This window comes from Aythya ferina, assembly GCF_964211825.1.
Source record: "Aythya ferina genome assembly, chromosome: 5".
Lineage (NCBI taxonomy): Eukaryota > Metazoa > Chordata > Aves > Anseriformes > Anatidae > Aythya > Aythya ferina.
Window position 1 is genome coordinate 40,518,748 of NC_140301.1, and position 27,427 is coordinate 40,546,174.

Below are 27,427 nucleotides of genomic sequence, written 5' to 3' on the forward strand. Positions count from 1 at the left end.
CCTCCTCTACTGCATTTTCAATTTGTAGTTACTATGTCTTTAGGCAGATGTGCCTTGACATTTTTTTTCAGTTTTGTCTACTTTAAAAATTTACTGTTTATTTGATAAAGTTCTTCGTTTCATTTGTTTTCTTTATTTGTACTTGATTTCAACTCTAAATTTGGTACTTTTCTGTGGTGTAGTGTTTAACTTTTACTTTTTAACTTAGGGGAAAGAGGTCTAGTAATGTCTTCTTTTGATAGGTAATATGTGTTAATCTGTTCCCCTATCATTAAATAGCTCCAGTGCCACCTGCAAGCTTTTACCTTTTTAGCTGTTCCTTTTAATTTCTTTTTTACAATCTCCTTTATTTATATGCAGTTCCCTGCTTTGAAAGATTATTTTTTTTTTCACTCAAAATTTTCATTGATATGTTATAGTCAGTGTTCAGCCAAATATTACCCATTTCTTAGGACAAAATCAGGATCTTTCTCTCTTTTGTCAGCTGTCTGACCAGTTATGCCAAGTTACAGTTATTAAAGAAGTCTGTAATTTTAGGTACAAGTCAGCCTGCCATGATAGTAGTCTACACACCCACACAAACACAAAAACGCAGCCCCTTCCCCCTGTATTTTTTTTTAAATTCTTCTTTCTTCAAATAAGTAATAAGCTGTGTGTATGTGGTGCATGCAGCTGTTTCTCATAATACAAGCTTCCTACATTTCTCAGAAATAACCTTTCCAACTCTGCAGTGCTAATGGCACTTAAAGTGAATTGATTCTTTTTCAATTATACCTAACCACTGAGATGATGAAGTAGATTCAGGTCCATTTGAAGCAACTCTGATATCCTAAGAGAATACTTACTCATAACAACATATGTGTTAGTCTTCCTAAGTAAAACAAAGTTGGTTTTCATTCTTTTCTAGATCCTGAAGCTTAAAAGGATGAGAAGACAATACAGCACAAGAGCATCAACCTGTTAATATGCAACGTTCATCATGGTCTGCTCTGCCCTATACTCAGTGACATATTATTATATATCTGCAGCTTTTACACCACAAGTCCTCTTTTGTTTGCCTATATATCAGTCAGTTAGTAATGAGGAAGCTTTCATTACTTTCAGATAAATTGTCCACACTAATGCTGTTGATATCCATTGTGATTCCATAAATCCAGTTTAGATCTCTCCAAAGAACATCCTACTGGCTCATTAGATAATGCCTACTTTGCTGCAGTGAAAGACAAGAACTTAGGTTTAAATGCATTTTTTTTTTAATTTTGTGTTAAAATGAAAACTTGTATATATTTATTTACCTTTAGAGAGAATATGCTTTCCTAGTAAAATATAACATTGTGGGAATAGTTTATCTAAGCAAAAATCTGTCTGATTAGGAGAAGCCCTTCTACAGACTCTAGAATTGGCTTAAGTGCAAGTATGACTGACAATTTTTTTCCCCAAAGTATGCATTATTTGGGAGATTTCCTTCCTTGCTTGAGCAGTTTATTATCTTACTTATTTTCTTTTAAATCTTAGTTCTACTTAAAGGTTCTCAAATGAGTACACAAAAACCTGAAATCCTCTGTAAATTACATAAACCATTTCGGGAATTCAGTTCTGCCTGCAAAGTTCAGAGTTTCAAGGTCTGTGGAGAGGAATATGTGAACATTACCTTTTGTTCTTAAGAGCATGTATTTCTCTTATGGAAAATAGTTTTCACAGACATAGCATTGAAGAAGCTTTTAAAGGAAGAAATTCTGCAAATCTAATTTTATGATGGTAAAAGATAAGATAATATGTTGCTACATTCCATTTCTGTCTTGTTGATGTAGAGTTCTTTGTGCTCAGCAAAAAAACTGTAAGACTTTTTTTTTCTATTTAAAAGGAAAGAAAATAGCCCATGAAATTTAAAGCACTGAAAAAATCCACAGTAAATTAACATTTTAAAAAAAAATCAGTTATCTGTTTTCTGCATTGCTTTCCTAAGTTTCTAGTAATTTCATAAAGTCACGTTATCACTTAGTTTTTAGATAAATACCTAGCTACTTTCTAACTTTCAAAAGCAACAGCCAGCTTTGAAAATAGCAGCTGACATAAAAAACAGAATTTTATCCTTTTTGCTGAACTGAAAATTCATGTATCTGCCATACCCTAAACAATATAAATTAATTAAATGAAAGAGCTAAGTCCTACTTTATAACTCTTGTACTGTACCTATTTTTTTCCTCTCTCTCTTTTCTTAATTAAATGACCTTTCCCAGACATCACACACTTGCTTTTTCTCCATTTCAAATTTCCTCTTTCTAAGGCTCTGAGTACTACTGTTCAGTGCTTAGTGGTGGTAAGATTCGCAGATGACACCAAGTTAGGTGCGTGTGTCGATCTGCTTGAGGGTAGGAAAGCTCTGCAGGAGGATCTGGATAGGCTGGACCGATGGGCTGAGGTCAACTGCATGAAGTTTAACAAGGCCAAGTGCCGGGTCCTGCACCTGGGGCGCAATAACCCCAAGCAGAGCTACAGGCTGGGAGAGGAATGGTTGGAAAGCTGCCAGGCAGAGAAGGACCTGGGAGTGATGGTGGATAGTCGGCTGAATATGAGCCAGCAGTGTGCTCAGGTGGCCAAGAAGGCCAACGGCATCCTGGCTTGTATTAGGAACAGCGTGACCAGCAGGGCTAGGGAGGTGATCGTCCCCCTGTACTCAGCTCTGGTGAGGCCGCACCTCGAGTACTGTGTTCAGTTTTGGGCCCCTCGCTACAAGAAGGACATCGAGGTGCTTGAGCGTGTGCAGAGAAGGGCGACGAAGCTGGTGAGGGGCCTGGAGAACAAGTCCTACGAGGAACGGCTGAGGGAGCTGGGCTTGTTCAGCCTGGAGAAGAGGAGGCTCAGGGGCGACCTTATTGCTCTTTACAGATACCTTAAAGGAGGCTGTAGAGAGGTGGGGGTTGGCCTGTTCTCCCACGTGCCTGGTGACAGGACGAGGGGGAATGGGCTTAAGTTGAGCCAGGGGAGTTTTAGGTTAGATGTTAGGAAGAACTTCTTTACAGAAAGGGTTGTGAGGCATTGGAACAGGCTGCCCAGGGAAGTGGTGGAGTCACCATCCCTGGAAGTCTTCAAAAGACGCTTAGATGTAGAGCTTAGGGATATGGTTTAGTGGAGGGCTGTTAGCGTTAGGTTGGAGGTTGGACTCGATGACCTTGAGGTCTCTTCCAACCTAGAAAATTCTGTGATTCTGTGAAGATATCCACCAATTCTGCCTTCTGTCATGTCCATTCTCCCCAAATATCCAAACAATCATTAGCCCCACTGTGAACATACCTGGAATATTCTGCTTTTTCTTATACAACACTCCATAAAACACCACAACCTTTCCATCTCCTTTTCCACCTTAAACAACAGAAATAGCATCAGAGAGAGTTAAAATCCCACCTTTCCCTACATCTATGAAAACTTCACATGTAGTCACCTGAGACACCAATCCCATCACTTTTCTGCACAGTTAACTGATGAGGATTTTGTACTATCCTGTTGTAACACAAGTAGTAGAAAGTAAGATTCATTTTCTTCTGGTCTCATCATGTGACCAGTTAATGATGTCTACTGATCTAAAAATTAAAACAAAATACCCATCAAGAAAAAAATCCATTCTCTGTGCTTCTCATCTTTCCTTTCATTGAATTTTCTTTTGTTCATCCATTTGGTCTTGCAATTGATTTGTGTAATTAATGTGTATGAATCTAAGGCATGAACCTTGGATCAGACAGGTCTTTAGCTGGTGTAACTGTTCAAAGCATCACTGAAATGAGTTTTCAATAGTCACCAAGAGTGGGTAAATAAGCATCTTTTCTTATGAAGACACTCAATTTATAGAAAGAATACAAAATGGTATAGGAAATACAAGGCATTGGATAACAAACTTGTTTTAATATCAAAGTTGTTCTACTTTTTCAAGAAGACATATATAGCTCCTTAAAAAAAAGCTGCTTTACAATATTGTACAGTCAGTTTAGCTTCTAGGAGCATCTTTTCTTTTCTGTGACCAAATGATATAAACAATTCTGATGCAATGTTAAGAAAATAAACTCACTAACACTAGTATTGATTTTCTGCTCGGTAAGCCAGCACTTTTCAAATTTTTCTTTTATCCATGACTTGTCTCTTATTGACTGGATAGAGGCGCAAGATCCATCTTTGTCTGTATTTAACAGAAGCCAGAGGGCAAGAAGATCCTTAGCCTTTAGCCAGTATGCTGATAGACAAGGTGCTTTTGTTACAACAGTCACAACATATTACAACCTATTTAACCTAACTAATTAAGAAACCAAATCAAAGCCTCCCTTAGTTTCCAGGTTTAGGCCTCAGATGGAGATGCTTACATAATTCTAGCTGAGGCAAGGCATGGTTGGTCCATGTAGAAGGTGTGAGGTGCAATTTCCTAAAGTGCTGGGCACCTGCAACACTCAGTGTGTGTTAGTAAGCTTCAAACCTTCTGAATATCAAATAGATATCTCCATATATAGCCACTCCAGTTCTTATCCAAACATTTTTCCTCCAGGAGCTTTTTCTCCTACCAGCTCCAATCTTTTCAGCAATGGACTCACATCTGCAGCAGAACTGAGACTTCAGTTTTCCTCTAGACATCAGATTAGCATGAAAAAAACAGAAAAGACTTCCTATTAGTGGTTGGACTTGATGATCTCAGAGGTCTTTTTCAACCTAAATGATTCTATGAAATAAATGATTAGATATTTTAAGTAGTAAAACAGCACAACCTAATTGTCCAGAAATTCTAATTGGAATTTTATTGATCATGAGCTCCTTCATAACCTTCATAACATCTTAATCCATCCCTTTTGGTCTAACAGACCACATAGAATAATTATGCATTTTGCAGGCTACATGTATATTGCATACTTGCTTTGTACATTTGTGTCTCATTTTGAACTATTCCAGATGACCATTTGAACCTGCTGTTGTAAACATGTGTGTGATTACCAGTTCTGCATGAAATGGATGAACCTTAGTCCCCTGACTTGCCTCAGTCTGTCAGCAGCAACGTTACTCAGCATCTTCAGCTCTGCCAAGTACAGGGCACTGCAGCACCCTTGCAGAAGCTCACAGCCTCCCCCTCTGTTGTCATACCTACTTTTATGACTGATGAGGCTCCTACATACAGAAAACAGCACTGTCAGCAGCAGTGGAAAGTGAGCTAATACAAACCAGTTACAGTCATCATCACATTGAACACTAGGTCCCAAGTTATAAATGTGTGATTCTTCGCTGTCCTCCAACCTTCATATGCTATGCATCTTGGCACTTTTACCTTAACCTTTCTACTTAGGAAGCTCAATAACCCACAGAGATACCCTGCAGTGTTACTCATGTTTCATAGCATAAGAACCCATGCAGAGATATGTGTTTTTTGAAAAAAAGTGAGAGTAGAATGGGCCTTTTGTACATTAATACTGCTTTCAAGGTGACTCTACCTGCCATAGAAATGATAAGCATATAATGACAAATCTATTCAGTCCAGACAGGAGATGAAACCCATATATTTCAGGTAGGACCCATCATCCTGCTGTTTCTCATTCATGGCTACCTATGCTAAAACCAGATTTTAGGGTTTTGGTGAAGCAGGGTTGGAGGGGGGTGGGCATAGAGAGATTTCATGGAAAAGCATTTTGTGAAAACTGTGCTGAGTTTGTAGCTGTCTAGTGAAACACTTTGAAATGCTCTGTGTTTCAGCTGTTCTTTTTTGTTTCTCTCTACAAAATACAATATTTTGAAAACACTATTCTCAGAGAGAAATTTAATTAGTAAATTACCTTTTCTTCCTGTGGCTTTGCTTGCAGTCATTGGTCCAACAAGGCTCTGTGTTAAAGAAAACGGAAGTGCTGAATACATAATGCGGTAAAAATATTTTATTCTCCTCTAGAGATTCACAATTAATGTTTTGTCTGTAGCCCTGGAGTCAGGTAAAGATTCTAGGGGATGAAATATAGAACACTGGACTGAATTTTTTTATTGTTGTTGTTGTTGTTGTTGTTGTTTTTGTTATTTTATTTATATATATATATTTTAAACACATTAATTTACACATTGCTGCTCTGGAAACACAACAGAGAAAAGTCAAATCCTACATAAATCATTCGTCAGAGGATCATTTTATTTCAGTAACATTAAGCCTAATGTTTAAAGTTATAATGATGATCTTAGTAAACTGGTTAACATAGAATATATGGACAAATGGCCATGAAGTTGATACAGAATGCAAGATTATGTTTAAAATGCAGACTTTAAATTTTTCAAAAACGACCAGAAATCCATTTTATTCTGATACAAAACCATTTTATCCCAACACAATAGGAATCTGGCATTTCAGAAATGCATGCATCACTTTCAGAAATCTGATGCTTCTTCTCTGTGAAGAAATCAGATGGATTTTTTCAGTGTTCAATACGAAAATGTATACTGTGTGATGTTCTCTGCTGTGAGGGCCATCTCAGAAGGCAGAGGATCTACCTATGGCCATCACTCTTTTCATCTACAGCTGAGATATGAAGAGCCAGTCTGCTCCAAGCCCACTGTCTGCAGGCAGCAGTTAGCCCCAGGATATGTGTCTTCTTGGATGCACTTCTAGATCTAATCATGCTTCCTGGAGAATCTGGTGAGAAAGAAGAGTAGTTTCCCACTTGCTCTTTGAGTGGGAAAATGCTGCAGAAGCATCGTGTGTATGTGCTAGGAAAATCTACGTGAAGGCCATTCTCTCTTTGTACCCAGGGAAATGACGCAGTCCACTGCATGTTATTCAGAGCGGTCATACTGTTTTGTATAGGTCTTAGGCTAAAAAAAGAATGGGAAAAGTTGCTTGGGACTCAGTGATGTGTATAAGATTGAAGTATTTTTTTAAATATTAAACTCACAGGGAAAATTGAGCAACACACCAGTAGTTATAAATTATGGTTTACTTAGTTGTAAATAAATTATATTACAGTATAAAGGGACAAAATTTCACCAAGAAATTTGGTGCTATACTGTTTGTTTGCTTGTTTGCTTGTTTGTTTTTCTTTTTTTTTTCTTTTTCTTTTTTTTTTTTCAGTGAATTAAGCATAAATTCAAATAATTTCCATGTAAAATCTTGAGAACTATTTGCAATTTAGAAAGTATTAAAAAGAGTTCTCTTTGTTTTCTGGTATACTACACTATTTCAAAAGGACAACTTACTATCTGGTAGGTATGTTCTACTGGGTAGAATAATACAGAGCAAACTTTTTCTTCCAAAGGAAATCAAGAGTCATTTACAGCGTTTGATCACCTCTCCCACTGCCAAAGTCGAAGTAAACTCAGGGTGAAAAATAGCAGGAAGAACTGTTAATTTAGTACAAGTAGGTTTTGTTTCCAAACTAAAACTATGCGGCGTGTTTTAGCCAGGAGTCAGACCAGCAGGGCTGGCTGCAAGTGAGCCAGGGCATCTCTGTGAAGGAAAGCCTGCCATCTACTGTGTCACCGACAGCCTCTGCTGCAGCAGCCGGGTAGTTTGCCAAGTACAATCACCAACCCTCTTCACTCTGTCTGGCAAGACTGAAATTAAACTGCATGTGCTGGCAGGTGTACAGAAATCCATAACATTTTTGTTTAAAGGCAAAATTAGGAAAAAACAAAAAACAAAAAACAATAAAACCAGGCTCAACTTCTCATCAAAGCTGATTTGAATCACTGCTTCTTCACTTTTACTTCATAGTGTCTAATGTTAAACAAATCCAGCAATAGAAAGTAGACAAATTCTTTATTTAGTCGACCCATACATAACAGTATGCCTAGATGAGAGAGAGAGAGATTTATACCATTTTAAAGAGATTGAGAGTGAGATTTTAAATGAAGCTCTACAAATAGCACCGTGTGGTATCATGGGGCATTTGACTGTTTTGACAGATGTTTGGTTTCTGTGAAAAGTTAAATAAGCTTATAGAGAGATTTAGTCCTTTTTCCCCCCCATATGTGCATGGAAATCATCAGCAAAACTAATATTTGCAAGTTTTCTTTAAATGAGGTCCACTGAGAAGTAAAAGAAAAGAAACTACAATTGTTAAAGCTTTTCACAAAATATTTTAATAAGGATGTAACAGCTTCCACATTAGCAATTTTTAACCTAAAAGGAGCTGACTCACAGTCCATTGAAGTGAACTAGGATCTTTTATCTCATTTCGATGGGCTTTGAATCAGACAACTTTGAAATACTAAATTTATACATTCATTTAACAGTATCTAATTTTTAGTGAGAGAAATGTACAAAGTAGATCTCCTGTTTTTTGCTGCTGAGAAAAGTTGAAGGGTACAATTTGACAAGAACTTGCAGTAAGTCCACTACTCTGAGTGCTAGATGCCTCTACAGCCAGTCTTACACTTAACACTGCGTGCACTTCTTTAGCACTGTAGCTCCCAGTGCAGGGCTACGGGTGTGTTGCTACCGGAGATTTTTTCCAGTCTTTTGCTTCAGACTGTCAGTAGCTATAATTAATACCACCACAGTATTGTGCTTGAGAAGTGATTTGTCACAACTACCAGGACACCTGCCACTCCGTGACATTGTCAATACAGGTGGTAGAAAACAAAACAAAGCAAAACAAAACAAAAACAACATTATCTGCTTGTTTTAATACACTTTGTATTGATTCTTGCATCTGGGATAAGGGGAGCAGGGAGAAAAGGTTTTGTTTAATCAGCTGTCATTTATCAAATAAGAAATCTTCATTCACACATATGAAAAATGTTACTTCATAAGAGAGAAAGAGGGAAAATTCAAGAGATTTTTTTTTTTTTTTTTCTGGGGGAGACAGTGTAGATGAGCATATTAGAAAAAGTTACAACCTTTTTTTCTGAAAAGGAGCCTTCTTGAGCATCACCCATTTTAAATGCACTCTTGCAGGTAGCCACCACAGACATAAGTACACAGTATAAATTGCTTCAGAGAAACACGTTCACAACACAGTGACAAGAATCAAATAAAAAAAAAATCAAATAAAAAGACATCTGGCACACATTAAAAACAACATTTCAGAGAAATGAAACATTATGAAGTTCCAGGCCAGTATATTACATTGGCAGCATATGATAAACACATTTTATCTTTCTTTTAGTGCAACAAAAGAAACAGAAGCTAGGGTAATAGCTATTGTCAAACAGCTACTTTTCTGTCAAGTATTAATTTAAGAGCCTGATGGAGATTTTGAATTATTTCCCCTTTTTTTCCGTGTAGGCTAAAGTGACTTTGAAGCCACCCAGGTCATTCAGAACTGTCTCAGCTCCCTTCATTGCCATTTCATGGCTAATGGAGCAGGTACAAGACAATAACTTCACAGTCTAGTACTCCCCTTAAGCTTTATTATTTGCACACTTTATTGGATGTATGGACGCATTCACACATCCTCCGGCTCAAGGCTCCCTCCTGCCCCCAACTCTGTGCTCCGCTCCCCGAGGGTCATGGGACCCTCCTGTTATCAGCAGCCGGCTGTGCAGCTCTGAAGCACAGCAAGAAGCAGCTTTCCTTCTGAAGACTTTTTCTGTTCTGCTTCCTCTGAGAGCAGCACAGAGAGCCCAAGCCCCAGGGAGGTGGGAGCTGTCTGCAAAGCAGAAGCCAGCTCTGTGATTACGCTGCTCCTTTTCTTGGGGCCTTTTTCTCCCCTCTTTTATTGTTTTTCCCTCTGGGAAGGCAGAGAGAGGCTGCTAACAGGACCAGGTGTGCACTGGGGAGACTTTTCTCAGTGTTTCTGCTCTCTGAAGGGCAGGTGCGTACCTGTAGATGCTGAGCAGGGTTGCTGTTGTTCAGGGGGGATCTGAGCCAGACTTCTGGGACTTGACTGGTGCAAGCTCTGCTCAGTGGCAGGGGGGTCCCACCAGCTGAGGGGAAGGAGGAGGGGGACCTGTACAAAAGGGGACAGCCGCTGTGGGACCTGCACAGCCGCTCATCAAACACAGAGAGGGGTGGCAGAGCCTGGCTGCCAGAGCCTAAGCTGAGTGCGGCAGTTTACTAAGGGGTGTCAAAGCATCAGCAAATGCACCCACTCTCATGGGAGGCAGGCAGGGGGGATGGGGCAGCACACCGAGGACATGGGGTTTTCTTTGCTCCCTCTTGTGCCAAACACTGCTGTCGGTGGGCTGGACCAAAACCCCTTCCCTCCCGGCCTCCCCGTGCCACAGCCCTGGCCTCGCTCACCCGCCTGCTGGGGGCAGTAGGGGGGGTGGTGGGACAGAAATGCTTCCTCAGAGAGTGGTAATCCTGGAGGTGCAAGTGCCGTTCCTGTACATGCTCCCTGACTCCAAGTTGTCCGGGGGAAAGTCCTCCACGCTGTATGCCCTGCTCTTGAGGGCAGTGGCATAGTAGTCGATGGGTTCCTCTGCAGCATTGTCCATCCAACTGAGGCAGAGCAGCCGCTGGAAGGACCGCTTGAAATTGTCCGAGAGAAAGCCATAGAGGATAGGGTTGGCACAGCTGTTGGCGTAGCCCAAGATGACGGAGAGCTGGCTAATGGTGGCATCATCCTGCTCTACAAAGACATTGACCAGCTGCACGATGTAGAAGGGCATCCAGCAGATGACGAAGACCATCACCACCATCATGACCATGAGAGTGATCTTGCGCTCTGAGCGTTTGCGCTGCTGCCAGCCGGCCTTCAGGGCCACCATGCGCATCTTGGCAATGATGAGGATGTAGCAGAGGCAGATGGCCACCACAGGCAGCAAGAAGCCCATCAGAAAGGTGTAGACCACAAAGACCACCAGCCACCTCTGGGTGGGCTCTGGCATGAGCATGTTGCAAGCCACCGTTCCATCACTGTTGGCTGCTGTGTTGGAGAAGATGATGATGGGTAGGATAATGAGGATGGAAAGCACCCAGACGCCCAAATTGACCATCTTAGCCACAGTGGGCCGGCGGTACCTCGCCGCCTTGATGGGGTGCACCACAGCAATGTAGCGGTCCACGCTGAGCACGGTCAGGCAGTAGATGCTGGTGAACATGTTGATGGCGTCCACGCTGAGCACCAGGCGGCAGAGCAGCGAGCCAAAGGGCCAGTGGTGCAGCAGGGTGGAGGTGACCAGGAAGGGGACGCTGAGCATCAGCAGCTCGTCCGCGATGGCCAAGTTGAGGATGTAGATGTTGGTGGCCGTCTTCATCTTGGCATAGCGCAGGATCACGTAGATGACCATGGAGTTGCCGCACAGCCCCACCAGGCACACCACGGAGTAGATGAATGAGATGAGGATGGCGCTGCCCTGAGACTCGCTCAGGGTGCTGTTCGGGGCGCCAGAGGAGTTCCTGCCGCCCGAGTCCATGCCCCCCGCCGCCGCCTCCTCCAAGGCGCCGCCGGCTCCTCCACCGCCGCTGTCGCTACCGCCGCTGTCGCTGCCTGCACCGCCCGGGAGCCTGGTGCAGGTGCCATTGGGGAGCATCCTCTGCCCGGACCTCCCCGCTCCCGGCTCAGAGCCGCAGGCTCCCGCCGCTCGCCGGGCACTGCATCCCGGCGGGGCTCCCGGCGCCGCTGCCCCGGGGCGCTGGCATGGGGAAGGACGGAGGCGGCCGCCGGCCCCGCTCGCTCCGAGCGGCAGCAATCGCTGCTCCCCGGCTGGTGAATGATTAATAGGCGGCAGCGCGTCACCGGCTACGAAAAGGAGGAGGGAAAGAAAAAAAAAAATGCGGGAGGAGACGTAAGTGGGTGTTCCTCCCCCCCACACCCCCCCGCCTTTCATCCCGCCCCCCCGGCTGCTCGCAGAGCCGGGGCTGCCGAAGGGCAGGCACCCCCGGCCCCTCTGCCCCTACCTCGCTCTGCCCCCGCTGCCCGCACTGCCCCTGCCCCACGCCGTACCGCCTCAAGTCCCCCTGCAGCCAGCGTCTTCTCCTGCCCCTCCGTGCTGCACTGCTCCCTACCTGCGACGGCACCTGGGTCCTGGCCCTGGGCACTCCGGGCAAAGGGTCCATGTCTCCGGCTTCGGGACAAAAGTTTGTTCAGGGGTGGGTGGGCAGTTTACCTGGCCTGGCATGCTTCGTCCCTGCACAGCTGCTGCAGCCGCACCATGCACGCTGCCCGCCCCATGGTGCTGGCACCAGGCACGGCACTGACTACACACCCCACAGCCTTTACCATACATGCACAGCACTGCCTGAAACCAGCGATGCCTACACCTCCTGCAGCCATGCTGCTGCTCCATGCTCCCCACCTTGTCCTATCCCACCACAACCACCAGCTATCACACATTAGCAGCATCCAATACCTTACAGCACTGCCCCCCAGCCCATGCTATGTCCCGAACCTCGTCCTGTTCTTACACCCAGAGCACAACTTGTGCCTCTGTGTTTCTCACATCTAGGAGTGCAGGCACTAGCCTGCACGCTACTGCTCACCATTACTGTCTGCACTGTGATGGTGCCAAGAACATCCCAGCTATGCTGCCACACAAACACACCATCTGTCCACTCTTCCGTCCCCTCACGTACTTCTTCTGCTCCCAGTAGCACTTCAAACTGAACCACCTGTATCACCACTGCTGCACATGCATGCCCCTTAATGCTGCACTTAAAACACTTGCATATCCCTGTTGCGGTTGTGCACCACAAACTGCTTTTATACACTGATCCACACTGTGCTGTTTCATATACACACCCCAATCCCAGACAACAACAATCAAACCCAATAGTTACTCGTGCTGTCATCCCTAGACAGATGCTGCTTCCTCACATACTTCATCCACACCACCAGTTACAAACATGTGAACACCAGCAGAATGTCCTGTTAATGCACCTCTACATCCTAGGCAAACATATTTGATCATTTTCACCTACACATCTCCCTCCAGGCAATGTCTCTTATCTTCCTACGTTATCATTCAATGCAGAGTCTGTCCTTACATATTTGCACATAACCACTTAGCCAGCTTTCACATACCACCACCACCTGCCCATTCTGTATTAGCTAGACATGGTTATTCACTAATGCATGCACCATGCTTGCATCAAGACTCCTTTAGCACATAGATATGTACAAAATTAATAGCTGCTTCTATCTATTGTATCCACACATACGTGTGGGCTCACCTTACCTGAGACTAACCGGTTTCTTCACATGAACTGTCACCTATGAGCACCACCTACTTTTCCAAGAACAGCAGGTCCAAACTGCATAAATATCACCATAATGCATATGCTGCCGTGTGCCCCCCACAACATCACTATACACAACGTCACACATGCATCCTCACTTCCTACTCGTTTTACCATGCATGCCCATCACCTCCTACGGTTCACACATCTTGTTATCACTGTCTGCCCACCCTCACAATTATACATATTATCACTACCCACCACTTTAATATGCAGATACACACAGCATTACATCATTTCATTATAACCCATCATCAGGAATTTATTCTCTGTAACACATTATATATCTACATACCCATTATCCCCACCAGCAGCAATTCTAACACATAGATGTAATCTCTCCGACTGTATGATTTTTCTCATATCGATCACCACTTCCAACCAGTGTGTGTTTTTGACACCTTGTAATAGGTACTATGTTTAACAAATGCACACTTTTGCAGGAGCCTTAAGCAAGCTGTGAATAAGGAGACTGTGGATTTATATCAAATCTTACACAAAAATGTAATGCTATAAAATAAAAAATAAAATAATATAAAACACCCAACCCATTTGTTAGTAATTGCACTTAAGTTCTATTTGAATGATGTTCTTTGTGACTTTTGGTCATTTTGAGGACTTTTTGTATTTACATTCATGTATAGAAATGTATTTATTGAGCAACCTCTGCAAATGATCTCAATAGTCTTAAGACTATTGCTGTATATGAGTGCTATATCTAGATGTTAGAACACTTAGGGATGTCATGCAAATTTTACTTTGTTGAGTTTTAGAGGTTGTATATTCTAATATACTAGGATCAGAACTTCCAGTATACAGTGGGAAATGAAAGGAAAGGAAAGGAAAGGAAAGGAAAGGAAAGGAAAGGAAAGGAAAGGAAAGGAAAGGAAAGGAAAGGAAAGGAAAGGAAAGGAAAGGAAAGGAAAGGAAAGGAAAGACATATTTAACTACAAAGTGTAAAGTCTTTATTTGCAGTATACTATCTCACACTGTTAAAATCTCTACAATTACATAAATTCAGCTGGATAATTATTTTCATTTAAATTTATATTCTGGGAGAATGTGAATCAGCTTTCAGTCACTGATATGAGGATGAGCATAAGTAAATAACTGCAAACCCATCAACAAGAACATCTGTTCAATTGCAGCACTTTAGTCTGTTTGAAAACCTATAGTTCAAATATAATCCAATTTTTGTTTACGTGAGCATTTGTTTTAAGGGACATTTACTTATGGAGTATTGATTAAAGGATTTCTTTCTTTTGTATTGTTGTAAGCTGGCATTTAACAATAGTTCGACTATAAATCTGAATACTTTCATATTGCCCTCTGAGAACACAGGAGCAAAGAGGATTGATTTTGAAGCTGATTAATAACAGTGTCATCAGCACAAAATTTCAGTTCTTGTCCGCATTGTTCTCCATTACATTTGTATACATATAAACACACAGTCACTCATGGAGGTACTTTGGACACTTTCTTCATGCTTTGGCCTATTTTAAGCCATTCATTTGCCATGCTAGCAGCTGGCTATGCCCTGCACCCAAGAGGATCAGTAAAAGCTCTTCTATTGAAGTACTTTTGTGCATGGTGTTCTATCTTACTGCAATGATTCAAAATAAATTACCTGTAAATTGTAACTCCTGTGGAGGTACTAATCTCACTAGGCATCATACATATACCTAGTTGATGTGTATTTCCAGAAAAACAAAGTATCATTATAGTCATAATTATATTGAGGTACCATGTGCCTCTCAATAAGTAAGTATGTGCCCTACTTATAAGTCTTGAGGATTTCTGTATATCCATTCAATGAAGTTTCCCTCCATTATGGAAAATTACATTCACATTAGAGAATACTGCCATTTTCCAAAAATGAGTTGTTTGAATGCTTGCCTAGTCACTTAAGCCAATTGTTCTATCACACTGTATATATTAATTTACTGAGAAATTTAGATCTTTGCCAACATTCAATTGTCTATTGCTCATGATTCAAAAGTAGAAATTTCTAACCTTAACTACTTGATAAAGGAGCAATGCTTGAATACAAATAATGTGTTTTATTATCCCAATAATTATATAACACCATTATAAATACCAGAATTGTCTCATTTCACCCTCATGAAATGAAAGGAATAGGTATAACAATAAAAAAGTCCTGTAAAGAAGAAATTCTGGTACAAATAAACTCTAATTTGGGAACATGCTTTGACCTTTTTTTTTTTTTTTTTTACACTCATTTCTTTTACCTAAGGATTTTAAGGATTTCACTGTAAAGAATAGGCCAGAGGTCTCAGTTTGTGATTATAATGGTCCTGTCACAAAACCGGGAAGGGCAGCTTGACCTTCTCAACACAGGCTGCAGGTTTGCCTAAGATGCATGTGGATACATGTACATTCCATTACACCATCTTTGTAGCAAGACCTGTTTCCCATGGCAGGGTGAAAAAAGAATTATCATCTCCCCAAAATTCTTTCTTCTTGGCCATATTGGGCAGCCTAGTGCTAATGCTTAGGCCATGCTTAAGGTTAAAATTAGAGTTAGGAGAGACAGGAATGAAGCCTGTAATGGTGGAGATGCAAGGGGGAAAACAAATGATGGGGGAGGCTGCATGTTTGTTCCTCTGTGATACGGCTAGGCATCTCAGGGTACAGCTCATCCCACACCTAGGCTTATGTTTCGGTCCAGGAGAGAGACAAGAGTTCCAGCTGAAAAGGGAGAGAGAAAAAAAAATAAAAAGAAAGAAAGAAAAAAAAAAAAGAATGGAAAGAAAAAAAAAAAAAAAAAGATTTAAAGCTGCATAAGGTAAGAGAGGACTTTACAAATATTTTCTCCAAGGACTTTCTCCTTTGGGCCATAGGCTGGGGTTTCAGGATAGGGCCCAATCTCTTATCTAACCCTAAGACACAGGCATATTGAGTTTACATGGCAAGGTTTTGGTAGCAATGTGCTGCAGTGGTGGCCTCTGTGAGAAGAGCCCAGAAGCTGCCTCATGTTAGATAAGGGCCAGTTTCATCTGGCTCCAAAGGGACCCACAAGTGCCCAGAGCTGAGCTGATAAGTAATGTTGGTTGTGCCTCTGTAAGAGCAGATTTAAAGGGAAAAAAAACTGCTGTGCAACAGTAGCTGAGGGAGCAAGGAGTGAAAACCAGCCCTGCAGGCACCAAGGTCAGTGCAGAAGGAAGAGAGGAAGGGCTCAGGTGCCAGAGCAGAAGTTCCCCTGCAGCCTGTGGAGGCCCCTGGTGGAGCAGGCTGTCCCCCTGCAGCCCATGGGTCCCACACGGAGCAGATCTCCACACTGCAGCCCATGGAGGCGCACCCGGTGGAGCAGGTGGATGTGGCCTGGAGGAGGCTGTGGCCCATGGAGAGCCCCTGCAGGAGCAGGCCCTGGGCCAGCTGCAGTCTGTGGAGAGGAGCCCACACAGGAGCAGGGGATCTAGGGGGAGCTGATGCCCATAGGAGACCCGTGCTGGAGCAGTTTGCTTCTGATGGATGAACCCTGTGGTACGGAGCCATGTTGGAGCAGTTCTTGAAGGGCTGCTGCCTGTGGGCAGCCCCTGCAGGGGGCTTCCTCTGTTCAGGAAGGATGGCATCCTGTGGGAGAGACCCCATGTGGAGCAAGAGCAGAGAGTGACTGTGAAGGAGCAGCGGAGATGAAGCTTTAGAGGCTGACCACAGACCCCATTGCCCATTCCCCTGTGCTGCTCAGGAGGAAGACATAGAAAAGGGTAGATTAGAAGAAAGGTGGTTTTAGTTTGCTTTTAGTATCTCACTGTTCTAGTTTGTTAGTAATAGGCAATAAATTACATTAATCTCCCTATGGTGAGTCTGTTTTGTCTGTGACAATAATTGCAGAGTGATATCCCTGTCCCTATGTCAACCCTTCAGCCCTTTCCATCATATTTGCTCTCCCCCTTTCCCTTTGAGGAGGGGGAGTGAGAGAGTGGTTGTGGTGGAACTCAGCTGCCCAGCCGGGTAAAACCACCACAACAGGTTAGAAAAGAGACAAAGCCAATAGCTCCAAGGGGAATGAATCTGAAGAGGGATTGCCAAAGGAAAGGAAATGAAACTTTTTCTCCCCTGTTCATGTTCTGTGGGACACAGCTGCAGGATCAGGATAAGGTCCATCCCGACCACAGCCGTAGGGTTAGGCTTATGGGAGGCAAAGCCCAGAGCTGCAGGTGCAGTGGGGCTACCATGCTGGGGTGGGATCTTCCCCCCAGCTCTCTTGTGAGTCTCAGAGCTAAGATGCAGAGGGGGGAACCTGTCACCACTACATGCAGAAACTGAGCCCTGAGCTGCTAGTATTGTATCCTGAACTTGAATTACTTTACAGCAGAAATATTGTCTGGCATACATATTTCCTAGTCTAATTTGTTTACAAAGTGTAATTTTGAGGAGGCAGGCAACAAAAATCAAGTGGACTGTAAAAATCACAGATGTACTGCCTTGTGGTTTGAACTCCAGGCAAGTACATTTGCTTTTGCACTAGCTGACGGAGCACTTCCTGCTCTGATATGAGGAGAATAAAACTTCATTTTATTTCCAGTTACATGCTAGCCCATTCAACTCCATCTGAAGTATTTGAGGCATGAAAGTCAGTGGCAATTAGAAACAGTCTTCTGACAAACATGTCTCCTGACAGCAGTGTAAGGCCACCACTCAAAATCTCCCATCTAAAAAAAAAACAAAAAACCTACAAACAGCTCATCAGTCAGATACGTTTTCTGTCAATCAACATATATTTTGCATAGTGTCACCATGCCTTGTGTATTGTAACAAGACAAAAGGAGACAGCCAAAGCACTCAAAAGCGATCCTAGGATAGTTATGTAAAACCTGGAAAATGTGTATCTTTCAACTTTTCAACACAGCAGTGATGTAGTAGCCTGTGAAACTGCTCTGATTTGTATATGCTATGAAAATTTGGCAAAATCAAAATCAATTTTGTAGCCTGAAGTCGTTTTGATGGGGTTCCACTGAATAACTTGGTAAAGTGTCTCCTGTTCAAACTACAGATACCACGTACATTTCAACTGAATGTTTCATAAACCTTGCTGAGAACTTAATGACTGAATGCTCTTTTACAACCATTTCTTTCTACAAAATAGCGAAATATAATGTAGTTTGGTTAATCAGTTGAATTGTAATCTGTTATAGTTTTGTTATAAATCATTCAGTACCCATTTAAATTGCTTATTTTTGAGAGTCATACATTTTTCATGACCTTTTGATTAAGATAGAAAATTTTGGGCCACTTAAACCACTCAGATGTAAATTCTGTTCTTACTTTATGAGAGATATCAGTGGATGTGCTGTGAGTCAGCAGAGTTTTTAACTTTTCACTAAAATGTCAACATATTTTTAAGAAGCTTTTGTTTTAATACAGCTATTGTATCTTAGATGTCATGATTCCTATCATTTTACTTTAGCAGAGTAAACTCTACAGCCTAAACTCTACATCATTTATAGTTATGGTTGAAAATGCAGTGCAAATAGACAGATGGGAGTGATTCATTATAATAGTATGTTAGAAAGCATTTTCTCCTAAAAGGACAATTTTGCCTTTTGAACTTTACAATTAATTGAGAAATTAACATCTATTCTGTAGAAACAGATGTTTTAAACCAAATTCATCACAGAAAGTGTCAAGCTGTTGCTTAGTGAACATACAAATGATTCTTTGTCTCTCGATCCAGATGCATTTATTTCAGATTTATTTGCTGAAAATATTAAAATCAGATGGTTGACAAAAGCTGTGTTGTATTGTAATTCTCTCCACTTCATCACTTTTTCTACTGTAATAGTTAATAAATGACGCAGAGTACCATTCCTGAAATCAATAATCTGGCAGAATCATAAAACAAGTGACTCTATGACAGTATTTTTCCAGAAGAGCTGAGGGCTGAATACATGTGTTGACAGCACATTCCCCCAAGTTCTCAAACACATGGTTGCTGCCCCAGCAAACAAGGTAGAACATGGTGTTAGATTGTGATCTCAGATACATGTTTCCAAATCTGAGTAATTCTATTGACTTGTAAATAACTAGGTTTGTATTGATGTATCAGAGTCTGGGATCTTGATTTTAATCCTTGCTTCCCTTAGAAAAATTACTTGGTGAAAAGTGGCCACAGCAGTAGGTGCAGCTGGGAGGCTACTGAGTATTTTGGCTGTAAACATCATCATGGACAAACCATATCTAACAGATTTTCATCAGGCCTAATTAAAGTCTGCCTGGAGCAGAGCATATATAAAATTTGCATGTATTTTTTTGTTTGGTTATTTTGTTTCATTTTGGTTTTGCTGCTTGATTACCTTGAATATTTCTAAAGAATGAGAGAGCTATATGTGTTGTTCTAGACAGATAAAGAATAGATAAGAATTGATGGTCCCCATATAATACCACATCATTCTGTGCTACAACGCATCTTCCAGTAGAAGAACATTTTACGTTAACAAAGTAAGACAGCTTGTCTCCTCACCTCGAAGGGCATAAACCAAGTTCTTAAATATTAATTGCAAGATGATTGCATGTTTTATTTCTTAGCTTAGAAGTAGGGATACCTTCTAAGGGGGGAACATCTACAAACAATTGAAAATTGCTGTATTTCTATTGACTTTGCTGAGCATGGATCATTATATCAACAGTGTCTTGCCTCTGAGGTTTCACAGTGGTAGGTATTCTGCCCAGGGGCAGAACATTTCTGTCTCAGATGCTAGTCATTATGACAGCATTCCTGAACATGGAGGACTTGTGGATTTGTGACTGGATTCCTATGGGCATTCATGGTGTTTGAAAACATTCAGTGTTCAGCTTACAACCTTGGTGTCTGGACTCACTTCACTGTAATTTTCTCACCTTGGCAAGATCTGTGTAATTTTAGGTGTATCTCTTGAGGAGAAAATCAGTGTATAGTTACTTTTTTGGGGTAGCATTTAGAGCCTGTATCTAACCTAACATCCTTAAATAAACAATTAAATAGCTCCTGGTTTACAGTCTGTAGCTATCAGCCCTCTTGATATTAGCCAAATGCATTGTATGAAGTTCTGAGTATGGAGATCTGTTTTATAAGGAGACAGTATATTCTTCAGGAAAATGGCCATGAAGCTTCCAAAGGTATTTAAGAGAGGTTATTTATTATTATCTTTACATTTAGCCCCCATAAAATTGCAGCATTTCAAGATGGCTGATAGGTATCACTATATTTAAGCCAAAAAGCATTTTGGAAATAATTTGGTTAGGCTTGACACAAAGATAATCTTAAAAGAAATTTCACATGGTGAAGAAATAAGCTGTTGTTTGAAGCAGTTTTCTTTACCGTGTATAACTGTACAGGATAAAATATCTCAATTTTCTTATGGGTAAATGTGCAAAACCTTATTGAAACCAATAGGGACTTCATACATTACCCCTGAAAAAAAAAATTGCCCATTTAATCTGTCAGTAAAAGGAAGAATAACATCTTATTTCACTTGCAGAATAGAGTTGCTTTTACTTACTCTCTCTTCACTGTAACTGGGCAAGGAAATGAAAGTAAATGAAAACTTGTTAAAATTGTCATTGTTGAATGGAAATGTCAGAAACCCTTTTTGATAGAACAAGCTCACAATTTATTCACAAATTCATGTTATAATCCCTACATCAAGGGTGATGATTAAAATCATCATTTTAATTCTGTGGATAATTCTATACAATTTGTAATACTCTACTTATTCTTGCTTCTTTCTATGTATTGGTATAATTTTACTGATTCCCTGCTGTGTAATCTTTGAGGTTTGGGAATTGTTTTGTATGGTAAAAGTGACTCACTATAAACTCTTTGTTTTGGAGAACGACTTAATCTTTAAATAATTCATGTAAGTTACAAGAAGAATAGGAATTTTTCGTCATTCAAACGGAGATAGAAATGTGTATTCGATGGATATGTAAATCCATTGAAATAATTTGGGTTTAAGATGTGTCTAAAACTGAACATTCCCAGTGATTCAATGAAATATTTCACAATTGATTTAAACAAAAACATCTGTGACATTTATGACTTTTGTTATGTTGGAGATAGTGTAAATCACTAAGTACAAGTAATTGCAAATAATTACTGCAAAAACTTGTTGGGGATAAAGGTTTTAGGTCATCTGCTCTTTGGCTTCTACCAAAGTACTTTCCTACAGCATATACTGTTCTCTGGTGCTTTGCCCAGCCTAATTTTGAAATGTCTCAGTTACTAGTCTTCGCCAGCCTCTTTACAGTAATTGTTATGTTTAAATGTATGCTGATGGATACTGTTTGCCAGTGTTAAGTATTTATTTTGGCAGAAAGAGTCAGAGAATAAATATGGCAATAAATGTGTGAGCACAGCAAGTGGATGATCAGTTATGAATGGGGCGGGCTGGGAGAAGGGGAGGTCCTGTTTACATGCAAATAGCTTTAAATAAATCGGGAAATATTGCTCTGAACAAAGTAAGCATATAGGATAACCATAGCTGCCTGTATGACACCCAGTTCAATTTTATTACTTATTGCATTCAATTTTTTTATTACTTATTGCATTCAAATTTTTTTATTACTTATTGCATTCAATTCAATTTTATTACTTATTGCATGCATTTTGCTTCTCTCAGTGTATGAGTTTTCATTTAAAGGTCTGATGATCTTCCTGATGGATAACTCCTTTCTCAAACTCCTGAAACACATTTGTACAGGGGACAATCATTTAATTCACAGTAAATCTTGTTAAAAATTGATGTGTCATCATAGTCTGATGTATAATTGTTTCTTTCAATTGCAAGCAACCGGAAGCTGTTTTATCATGGAAATGAGAATAGACGATTAAAAGGATATTTGGCTTCTAACAACTGAAGGAGCAGCACACATCATACAGCACAGATCTAGTCTGTTTTGAAATTCAAGTCCAGCTGCAGGAGAAAGATTAACTGTGAAAAAAAAAAAAAAAAAGCAAAAAAAAAAAAGCATAATCCTAGAGTTACCTTTGGCTACCTATGGTACTTATACATCTCTGAAGACCGTTCAAGATTTCAGACACAGCATTTTGCACATCTAACACTCATGCAGTAAAACAGAAAGCAATATCTTCCAGTTTGACATGAACAAATTTTTTTTTCTATTTTGTCTTGTATATTTTATTAAGCTGAAGGAAAAAAAGAAAAAAGAAAAAAAAAAAAAAGCAAAGGCTATTTGTTTTTAAAATAGAGCCTAATAACCTAAAATACAGTTGTAAAATAAAAATTTACAGCAAAGTAAATACAATTTTAAAATAGATTTATTGCAATAGTTACAAGAGTCAGTACTTTTTATTCCACCTTCTAAGAAATAAACAGAATATTCTGAATAATGCCAACATTGAAAATATTTCAAATAATGACTCTCTTCGGAGCTAAAACCTGACCATTTGCAGATGCTTCAATACTAAAACCTCTGCAGTAATTCAAGTTTTTCATTGATTGTTCCTGCATTGAAAGACCAACTTAGGCCTGCTGCATATGAAACAATAAGGCATATCATGGTATATAACACATAAGTTCATGTCTTGGCCACAAGGCAGGGGTCAAAGCAAAGCTTCATGTAGGTTGAAAATTCATCTGCATGTCTTGAGTGAAGGTAATATTTCCATAAGTAATTTGTATGAGGTGATCTATTTGTAAATTTTTTCTGACCTCTATTTAAAAACAAGCTACTTGTTTTTAATTTCTCATCTATGCATCTCATTTTCTTTGAACACAAGAAATACAAATTGTTGTTTGTTTCCATCATGCTAGCTACAATCTCCCATTGCATTTATCTAGTTACTGTAGTTTTCAGACAGGACAAGGTATTTTGCAATATTCAAAACTATCTTAAGAAAATGTCTAGGTGAAGGTCATGAAGGAAGCAGGGATGATAAATGGTTATTTCATCTCTGTGTCAGAGTCAATAATGCACCTACTGTCATCTCAAAATGCAAACTAAGTGTGATAATATATGAATGAAATGAAAGAAAGAAGAGATTTTTAAAGCATATGCTTTCAGTTAGAGGATGTTCAGCCCCAAACTCTTGGATTAACAAGAGTACATGCAAAGAAAATAGATGTTATAGGTCACATTCATCCTTACCTTCCTAAACTAATAATGATTCACACATTTTGAGATCCTCTCAGACCTCATCCTTTGGTAGTGTGAGAAAGCCTGCATCTTTCCACTTTTTTCCCCATCTTTTCTGAGAGCATCACTCACTCTGCCAGTCTCTTTCAGAGACATGCTGATAGGACATCTTCTGCCTCTGCCTCCATCTCTTTTCTCTCTCAGCTTTTTCTCATCTCTTTCCTTGGCTGAAGTCAGAACCACTTCAGTAGTCTCTTTCACTTTATCAGAATTTGCCACCACCTTCAAAAAGTGATATCAGAGTTTACATTAGTCTGAATACTGGATTAAGTGAAGCCAATATATCATTTGGGGGATTCTATGGAGGATGAATGACTCAGCATCTCCCACACCAGTGGAAATAAACACATCACATTTGCTAGTATATGGCTATCAGATAATAAAACCAAGATTATAAAGATGGAGTTTTCTAAACAGATTAGAAAGGAAAATGTCGTGCCGTATATTACAGTTCTCGCTTTCGTAAACTGAAGTGCTACCTGCATATATGGGGAAAATATATGGCGATGAATCTCAGGCAGTATTAATAGCGGTAAATAAAATAAACAAACAAAAAACCAACAACCTGTGAGTACAGCTCCTTCCCATCTGTTTCTCAACGTTCATTTTCAGAATAGTTTCAGGCCATGATCCCAGCTGCCTGACAGGCAGAAATATTCTGAGATGTTTTTTCTTGGTGGTCTTGGTGGATTAGAGCTGCAGAATCCATCTTATTACCATTGTCATGCTATGGGATAGACAGAATTATTTTCAGACTTATGAATGATCAGCCAGTGATGATTTTTTCTAACACTGTCTATAGAAGAACAGGGAGGGCAGGATTTCTTTGAAGGCATTTCTTGGCACTCTTTTGTCTTTAGAATGCTCTTTATCTGTTTCCTTCTGTTATTGATGCTTATCACTTACATCAGCTCTAATGGTGCCATCTTCATAAACTGCAGGTATCACTTAATGCCACAGAAGCCAGTCTGAAACAAGTTCTGGATGTTTAGCTTGAGTCTTGGTTGCAGAATTAATCCTTTTGAAATACATATTCAGTATGAGTATGTCCCTGATTCTGAAATAAGGCCTTCCAGAAAAAGAAAAGAAAAAAAAAAGTTCATTATTGACCGTATCATAAAAACCATTTGCTCATCACTTTTGCTGTCTTTGACATTATACGCATTAGCAAATCCCATTGCAGGTTTAGGGTGTAATTGAATGGGAATAATTCTATTGACTTCAGTCAAAGCATCATCAGACCCACTTTCTGATGTGAAAAGAAAAGTAAATAAGACAGTTTTGGAGACTGCTAACATTTATATGATGTGATAATTTTAAAGCTCATGTCTTATTATCTGAAAAGAAACAAAACAAAGAAACAAACAGAAAAACACCCTTCTGCAAAACAGCTATAAAATAGGCCCCGGGAGACTATTCCAGAAAGCTGTCTAATGTTTTAATTTCCCATAAGCTACCAGCACTGGAATTGTCAACTTGTCCAGCACCTGAAACCTGTGTTATTTGCATTCTATCTTTAATTTTTTATTTTTATTTTTATTTTTTTGGATTGTGAAATTGAACATATCTTAAAGATACAACATCATATGTTAAGACATACTGATCTGCAGAAAAATAACTATTCAGTATTACCCATTTGTGCTATGTATTGATTGATTAATGAGTCAGATTCCTGCTGAATAGTGATTGACACCAGAGGCAAGTCAATACTTGGCATCCTAATGGATAAAATTCTCATCAGTCTTCTGTAGCCTGACAGGTCTATATCTAAACTCCCCCTTTTTGTCTACTCTGTTAAGATTCCAGGGCTGAAGAGTTACTAAAATATGCAGTCCATATTGTTTCAGGTCTGATTAATTAAAGCTCATGGTTAGGTAGCAATATTTCTTCCTGCTGCTACGCAGAGGCCCAGTGAATGCAACTGGGCTCTCTTCAGTCAGTGTCCAAGTGAGATGGCAGCTTTCTATCCTTTCCTTACATCAACATCAAGAAAACAAGGTGGAGGTAGCTGCAACATTTCCTGCTATCCTATCTCAAGAATGGATAAGGATTTAATCTGCTGGTTTGATCAAATTTAATTAAAACTCCAACATATTCCTTGAACTTGTGTGGTTTTTAGTCTTGCAGTCATGCTATTTGTGGACCTTATTTTGACCTGGTCTGGAAAGCAATATCTGAACGACAGCATTTTAAAATGCATAGAAACAGGGGCTGGTGAGATAGGAGGATATGTGTTGCAGCAACATCTAAGGAGATGAGGAGTCATTCTTCAAAAAGTTATGAATAAAGTAAAAGTGAAATGTATTTCACAGCAAAAGCCATTGACCTTCTTTCTCCTTTCTACCCTGCAGTTTAATTAAGTTGGTTATGAATAAGCTGAACACTGTGGTAGTGAGTTCTCACTTCCCTCCTGTTTGCTATATACATATTTCTCTTATATATGCTGTCCCTTTTTTAGCATTGATTTTACTGTTATGATTTTATAATCTGCATAAATTTATATTTTTTCATAAGGAACGCAGGAAATAATCCAACTAAGTGTGGTTTGCCGTCACATGTAGTTACAAAACCATTTTAATATTTCCCTGTTGTACTTGTCTGAAAGGCAAGTGTGTCAAAAAAATAATTTCATCTTTAATCTGAGCTAGTTAGTTTATTTAAGATAAATAAACCATGAACACTGCAAACCAACTTGTTTCAGTACCTCCAAAATATTTAAAGATAGATATAGGAAGTGATATTTTAAACTTTGCAAATTTTAAAAAGTTTTTACTTAACATTTTTAAATACAAGCTTTGAGAAAAAGTCCTTGGTAAGCTTCTAGATTTTCTAGTTGTGTACATGGATGTGGGAAGATTTATCATGTTTTAGAGACCAAGAAATTCACCCCAAAACACTTCACCCTCCACACCTCTATAAACTAATAACTCAGTGAAGTGTACTCTGTACTCTAAGGGATGGGAGGAAAACAGATCTGTGAAACATGTAGCATAAGTTGTCATTGAACTGTCTCTGGTTCATAATGTTCTGACATATTCAGAAACCCGTACTCTAAGGAAAGCTCTCAGCATCGAGTGTTGCTTGGACAACATGAAGAAGAGAATACTCCAAATGTAAAGTTATTCATATATGTTTTCCCCTTTTACAGAGTAATAATGCAAGCAGAGGAAGATGACCAAGCTGCTCAGTGAACAGTGATCCTTCATTTCTCAAAGCCTGGTTTCTTGAAGGCAAAAGTGATGTGGATCCTCTTGGGTTGAAAACTGACCAAAAGATCTATGGGAGATAAATCAAGAAGCCAAAGCAGAAGCCAAAATTGTTGTGGCATGAACTACAGATACAGCACTGAAAAGGCTTGTTTGGAACAGACAGAAATTTGAAGCTAAATTCTGAATATTGCACTGATTGATCCTGACATTTGTTTTAATGTGTTTCAGTTAGTCCAGGTGAAAGAGCCACGTTTACTCTTTCATTGTGGTGCCATTCCAGAAATCTCCCTTGCCCTACCATTAATGATATGACAGCACAACTCCCACAGCAATGGAAGACCAGGGAGCTTAATGACTGAGAATGCTTCAGGCATTCAGTTTGCTACCTTTGTGTGGAAGTATGCCTGGTGATTTTTGTGTTCTTGTAACCCTCAAAATTTTATCAAGATTTCCTACTGTTCATTTTCATTTGTTCTTTGATTGTTGACCTTTTGGGAGAGTTTTTACGTCGTTTTTACCAGCAGCTCTATTTCTGTTTAATATCTTAAATTTTTAACTACTACGCTCTGATACAGAGCCATCTTTAATGACATATTACTCTTAGTGACTATTAGTTTTACAGTAGCAATAATCCCAGAGAAATTGATTTGTCACAGCAATTATAGCCAATTTGGGTCTGCTACCAAGTCAACTGCTGTCAGTATTCCCTTATAACTGTTTCACTAAAGCCTTAACTATAAATAATAATTATAACAGAGAATATGCTCCAATGTTTCATAAAGAGAGTCTGTATTCTAATACTGTGTGATCAATGTGATCACACAGCTAGGGTAGTTAAGCACTGCATGATCATTCAAGTGACCTTTATGATTTGTCAATGAAACGAGAATTTAAATGTATTTTTCGAATGCCTTGGAAAACGTAACTCCCC

General features: G+C 40.0%; 1 protein-coding gene across 1 annotated transcript; it reads right to left on the reverse strand.

Moving 5' to 3' along the window:
* Positions 1 to 8,066: 8,066 nt before the first annotated feature.
* On the reverse strand, positions 8,067 to 11,597 carry SSTR1 (somatostatin receptor 1). The gene has a single exon (XM_084521479.1). The coding sequence runs from the start codon at positions 11,422 to 11,424 to the stop codon at positions 10,237 to 10,239; it is 1,188 nt and encodes a 395-aa protein (XP_084377605.1). The 5' UTR covers positions 11,425 to 11,597; the 3' UTR covers positions 8,067 to 10,236.
* Positions 11,598 to 27,427: the final 15,830 nt, after the last annotated feature.

Bases quoted from the DNA above. Each gene is read 5' to 3' on its own strand.
- SSTR1 (XM_084521479.1), bottom strand. From the start codon at position 11,424: ATGCTCCCCAATGGCACCTGCACCAGGCTCCCGGGCGGTGCAGGCAGC.